The sequence below is a fragment of the Schistocerca serialis genome, unplaced genomic scaffold (assembly GCF_023864345.2).
Source record: "Schistocerca serialis cubense isolate TAMUIC-IGC-003099 unplaced genomic scaffold, iqSchSeri2.2 HiC_scaffold_1417, whole genome shotgun sequence".
NCBI classification, from domain to species: Eukaryota; Metazoa; Arthropoda; class Insecta; order Orthoptera; family Acrididae; genus Schistocerca; species Schistocerca serialis.
This window is the reverse complement of record NW_026047644.1, coordinates 32271219-32277353: the sequence shown is the minus strand read 5'-3', so window position 1 is coordinate 32277353 and position 6135 is coordinate 32271219. Positions and strand designations below refer to the sequence as shown.

Here is a 6135-nt window from a genome sequence, read left to right as displayed (position 1 = left end):
CAATAAGAAGGTGCAAGGTATACAGTAAACCTGAAGTGAAGCATCGGAATCTAAAACTGGACTCACAGAAGAGGTTCAAATCATAGAAAGTGAGAGTGTTAGTCCTCTTCTACTTAGGTCGGTATTGTGCCTTTTGAATTTAATTCCGATGCTATGTCTGTGTTTCATCGGCAATAAGAACGTCCAAGGGATTCAGTAAACCTGAAGTGAAGCATCGGAATCTAAAACTGGACTCACAGGAGAGATTCAAATCATAGTAAGTTAGAGTGTCACTGCTCTTGTACTTAAGTCGGCATTGTGATTCTTCTATTAAATTCGGATGCAAACTCTGTGTTTCATCGTCAATAAGAAGGTCCAAGGGATACAGTAAACCTTAAGTGAAGCATCGGAATCTAAAACTGGACTCGCAATGGAGGTTCAAATCATAGAATGTTAGAGTGTCTGTCCTCTTTTACTTAAGTCGGCATTGTGCCTTTTGTATTAAATTCGGATGCAATATCTAAGTTTCATCGTCAATAAGAAGGTCCAAGGGGTACAGTAAACCTGAAGTGAAGCATAGGAATCGAAAACTGGACTCACAGGAGAGGTTCAAATCATAGAAAATGAGGGTGTCAGTCCTCTTGTACTTAAGTCGCCATTGTGATATTTGTATTAAATTCGGATGCAATATCTAAGTTTCATCGTCAATAAGAAGGTCCAAGGGATACAGTAAACCTGAAGTGAAGCTTCGGAATCTAAACCTGGACTCACAGGAGAGGTTCTAATCATAGAAAGTTAGAGTGTCAGTCCTCTTGTACTTAAGTCGGCATTATACATTTGTATTAAATTCGGTTGCAAACTCTGGGTTTCATCGTCAATTAGAGGGTCCAAGGGATACAGTAAACCTGAAGTGAAGCATAGGAATCGAAAACTGGACTCACAGGAGAGGTTCAAATCATAGAAAGTGAGAGTGTCAGTTCTCTTGTACTTAGGTCGGCATTGTGCCTTTTGAATTTAATTCCGATGCAATTTCTGTGTTTCATCGTCAATAAGAAGGTGCAAGGTATACTGGGAACCTGAAGTGAAGCATCGGAATCTAAAACTGGACTCACAGAAGAGGTTCAAATCATAGAAAGTGAGAGTGTTAGTCCTTTTCTATTTAGGTCGGCATTGTGCCTTTTGAATTTAATTCCGATGCAATGTTTGTGTTTCATCGCCAATAAGAACGTCCAAGGAATACAGTAAACCTGAAGTGAAGCATCGGAATGTAAAACTGGACTCACAGGAGAGATTCAAATCATAGAAAGTTAGAGTGTCACTCCTCTTGTACTTAAGTCGGTATTGTGCTCTTTGTATTAAATTCGGATGCAATTTCGGTGTTTCATCGTCAATAAGAAGGTCCAAGGGATACAGTAAACCTTAAGTGAAGCATCGGAATCTAAAACTGGACTCGCAATAGAGGTTCAAATCATAGAATGTTAGAGTGTCAGTCCTCTTTTACTTTAGTCGGCATTGTGCCTTTTGTATTAAATTCGGATGCAATTTCTGTGTTTCATCGTCAGTAAGATGGTCCAAGATATAAAGTAAACCTGAAGTGAAGCATCGGTATCTACAACTGGACTCACAGGAGAGGTTCAAATCATAGAAAATTAGAGTGTCACTCCTCTTGTACTTAAGTCGGTATTGTGCCATTTGTATTAAACTCGGATGCAATTTCTGTGTTTCATCGACAATAAGAAAGTCCAAGGGATACTGTAAACCTGAAGTGAAGCATCGGAATCTAAAACTGGACTCTCAGGAGAGGTTCACATCATAGAAAGTTAGAATGTCAGTCCTCTTGTACTTAAGTCGGCATTGTGCCTTTTGTATTAAATTCGGATACAATTTCTGTGTTTCATCGTCAATAAGAAGGTGCAAGGGATACTGTAAACCTGAAGTGAAGCATCGGAATCTAAAACTGGACTCTCAGGAGAGGTTCACATCATAGAAAGTTAGAATGTCAGTCCTCTTGTACTTAAGTCGGCATTGTGCCATTTGTATTAAATTCGGATACAATTTCTGTGTTTCATCGTCAATAAGAAGGTGCAAGGTATACAGGAAACCTGAAGTGAAGCATCAGAATCTAAAACTGGACTCACCGGAGAGGTACAAATCATAGAAAGTTAGAGTGTCAGTCCTCTTGTACTTAAGTCGGCATTGGGATTTTTGTGTTAAATTCGGATGCAAACTCTGTGTTTCATCGTCAAAAAGAAGGTCCAAGGGATACAGTAAACCTGTAGTGAAGCATCGGAATATAAACCTGGACTCACAGGTCAGGTTCAAATCATAGAAAGTTAGAGTGTCTGTCCTCTTGTACTTAAGTCGGCATTGTACCTTTTGTATTAAATTCGGATGCAAACTCTGTGTCTCATCGTCAATTAGAAGGTCCAAGGGATACAGTAAACCTGAAGTGAAGCATCGGAATCTAAAACTGGACTCACAGGAGAGGTTCAAATCATAGAAAGTGAGAGTGTCAGTCCTCTTGTACTTAAGTCGCCATTGTGATTTTTGTATTAAATTCGGATGCAATATCTGTGTTTCATCGTCAATAAGAAGGTCCAAGGGATACAGTAAACCTGAAGTGAAGCATCGGAAACTAAACCTGGACTCACAGGAGAGGTTCAAATCATAGAAAGTTAGAGTGTCAGTCCTCTTGTACTTAAGTCGGCATTGTGCCTTTTGAATTTAATTTCGATGCAATTTCGGTGGTTCATCGTCAACAAGAAAGTGCAAGGGATACAGTAAACAAGAAGTGAAGCATCGGAAACTAAAACTGGACTCTCAGGAGAGGTTCAAATCATAGAAAATTCGAATGTCAGTCCTCTTGTACTTAAGTCGGCATTGTGCCATCTGTATTAAATTCGGATGCAATTTCTGTGTTTTATCGTCTATAAGAAGGTCCAAGGGATACAGTAAACCTGAAGTGAAGCATTGGAATCTAAATCTGACCTCACAGGAGAGGTTCAAATCATAGAAAGATAGAGTATCAGTCCTCTTGTACTTAAGTCGGCATTGTGCTTTTTCCATTTAATTTCGATGCAATTTCTGTGGTTCATCGTCAAAAAGAAGGTCCAAGGAATACAGTAAACCTGAAGTGAAGCATCGGAAACTAAAACTAGACTCACAGGAGAGGTTCACATCATAGAAAGTGAGAGTGTCAGTCCTCTTGTACTTAAGTCGCCATTGTGATTTTTGTATTAACACTCTAAGCGCCAAGCCCGTAAAATTTACGGGCCTGGGATCGCGCGAAAATCACCAAGCCCGTAAAATTTACGGGCCGCTACATTTAATTTCATTCAAAACACTGCAACGTTATTTCTACGGGTTTGGCCAGCGCTATACGTTTTTCAGATGTTTATTAACAAAATGCGTCCATAGATGTCACGGCAGCGCTGTAATTCATGTTAAAACTTATCTTTGCGTTCTCAGTCTGTATATCATTCAGTTGTTTGTCATCATGTTTCGGCGCGGTTTATCAGACGCAGAAATTGCGGATTTGATCAATCATAGCGACACTCTGGATAATGTAGAGAGTGATTCAGACGATTCTGAATGCAATGGTGTGTTTGAAGGTACGTATTTCCGAATTTTCCACGTAATTGTGCAGTACGCACATATCTGTTGAACATGTGTAAACGATGTATGTAGTTACACATAATGTGATATTCTTTTTAGAAGACGAGATTGATGACAGTTTGTCTTCAGATGAAGACGAGAATGATGTTGAAGGTGTTGCTTCAAATCCAGCAGCTGTGCCGTATCCGAAAGACAGTGAGTGGACTGCAGTTGACACCTACCGACCTCTGCCTGTCAACACGACACCCAGGCAGATACTAGTGGATATTGATGAGTCGAGTTCTGTACTGGATTGCAGTAAAGTGTTCCTTACTGACAGTGACGTAAATGAACTCAAGAGACAGACAAATTTGTATGCATCACAGACAATACAGAAGAAAAGAAGAGGAAATAATCTGAAGCCCCATTCAGTTTTGAGTTCGTGGAAGCCAGTGACTATAAGTGAGATGAGGCGTTTCTTGGGTATTATTTTCCACATGTGTGTTTCGAAAAAGCCAAAAATTGCGGACCATTGGAGCACTAATCCTGTTCTTAGTTGTAACTTTTGTCCCCATGTCATGAGCCGTTTGCGTTTCACTCAGATACTGTCATGCTTGCATCTTGTTGACAATTCAAATCAGAAAAAACCAGGCGAAGATGGATTTCATCCACTTTACAAAGTTTTGCCATATTATAATAATTTGAAGGAGCGATGTATCCAGGCATATCGTCCCTCAGAAAAAGTGACAATTGATGAAGGAATTTGCCCATTTCGAGGTCGTGTGAGTTTCCGTGTTTACATGCAAAATAAGCCTCATAAGTATGGACTGAAAGTATATGCTGTTGCTGAAGCCAGTAGTGGCTATGTTGTAAATTTTGAAGTTTATGCTGGTAAGCATATTGTTGACAATTCTTCGTCTGCGGTTATTTTGCGATTGTTGTCTGACAGCAGCTTGCTGAACAAAGGCCACACTGTGTATTTAGATCGATTTTATTCCAGTCCAGAGCTATTTCAGCAACTGGCAGAGAAAGGCACTGGAGCTGTTGGTACTGTGAACAAATCCAGGAAAGGATTGCCTAAAGATTTAGTATCTGCTAAGCTGAAAAAGGGCGAAATGTCTTTTCGGCGTAAAGATAATGTATTGGCAATGAAGTGGAAAGATAAGAGAGATGTGTATACATTGTCTACAAGGCATCAAGCAACATTTGGTACGCATACTAAGAGAAATGGGTCTGTAGTATTGAAACCACTTCAGGTACTTGATTACAACCTCAATAAAATTGGAGTGGATATTGGAGACCAACGCCTGCAGTACAATCCGTTCCAGCACAGAACTGTGAAATGGTGGCGAAAATTATATTTCCATTTGCTGCTTATGGGAGTATCAAATGCATTTTGGCTGTACAATGCAGTGCACAGGAAGAAAATTACAATAACAGACTTTATAACAGTGCTTGCAGTTCAGCTTGTTGAAGACGACACACTTGAATTCATTCCAAGAAATGAAGGAACTGTAGGTCGGCTAACAAAGAGACATTTTTTGCAGCACATACCTGCAACTACTAAGAAGTATGCTGCTCGTGTGTGTCACGTGTGCAGTTCCAGGAGCAAGAAACAGAGTGGCAAGGCTTCTCGCAAAGAGACACGATACGAATGTGAACAGTGTGGCGTTGCACTCTGCCTGGAACCTTGCTTTAAAATTTTCCACACTAAAAAGAATATGATTCTGTGTGAAATTTATATGTAATACTGTATACTATCAGAAACATGTAATGTAGTGCCACAATTTTGGTTAAAAATAAATCACAATTGTATTCCCTTATTCGTATGACTTTTTCTAAATTCTTAAAACATCTAAGTGATTTCTATAACTGTACCTTAAAGCTGTGCATTGTAAAGTAGTTTCTTTCACTCAGAATTAAAGTAGAAATGTGCAGCTTCAAGATGGTACCAAATTTGCCACAATCCAAACAGTAGATTTGATGCAGTAATTTTTTTAATATTGGTAAAATTGCCCGGTTTCTAGGGACGGGTGCATAAAATAGGCCTGGTACAGAGAGTGTTAAATTCGGATGCAATATCTGTGTTTCATCGTCAATAAGAAGGTCCAAGGGATACAGTAAACCTGAAGTGAAGCTTCGGAATCTAAAACTGGACTCACAGGAGAGGTTCACATCATAGAAAGTGAGAGTGTCAGTCCTCTTGTACTTAAGTCGCCATTGTGATTTTTGTATTAAATTCAGATGCAATGTCTGTGTTTCATCGCCAATAAGAACGCCCAAGGGATACAGTAAACCTGAAGTGAAGCATCGGAATCTAAAACTGGACTCACAGGAGAGATTCCAATCATAGATAGTTAGAGTGTCACTCCTCTTGTACTTAAGTCGGTATTGTGCCTTTTGTATTAAATTCGGATGCAATTTCGGTGTTTCATCGTCAATAAGAAGGTCCAAGAGATACAGTAAACCTTAAGTGAAGCATCGGAATCTAAAACTGAACTCGCAATACAGGGTCAAATCATAGAATGTTAGAGTGTCAGTCCTCTTTTACTTAAGTCGGCA

At 39.5% G+C, this 6135-nt stretch overlaps 1 protein-coding gene across 1 annotated transcript; it reads left to right on the top strand.

The window, feature by feature from the left end:
* The first annotated feature begins 3475 nt into the window (after positions 1 to 3475).
* LOC126442987 (piggyBac transposable element-derived protein 4-like) lies at positions 3476 to 5551 on the top strand. Its single transcript, XM_050090834.1, has 3 exons — positions 3476 to 3590; positions 3694 to 5317; positions 5491 to 5551. Exons 1-3 carry the CDS (start codon positions 3476 to 3478, stop codon positions 5549 to 5551), a joined length of 1800 nt encoding a protein of 599 aa, XP_049946791.1.
* Positions 5552 to 6135: the final 584 nt, after the last annotated feature.

Excerpts from the sequence above, each read along its gene's own strand:
- LOC126442987 (XM_050090834.1), top strand. The coding sequence starts at position 3,476 with ATGTTTCGGCGCGGTTTATCAGACGCAGAAATTGCGGATTTGATCAAT. Across the intron at positions 3,591-3,693 it reads ATGCAATGGTGTGTTTGAAG|AAGACGAGATTGATGACAGT; the intron begins GTACGTATTTCC and ends TATTCTTTTTAG. Across the intron at positions 5,318-5,490 it reads ATTCTGTGTGAAATTTATAT|AATTAAAGTAGAAATGTGCA; the intron begins GTAATACTGTAT and ends TCTTTCACTCAG.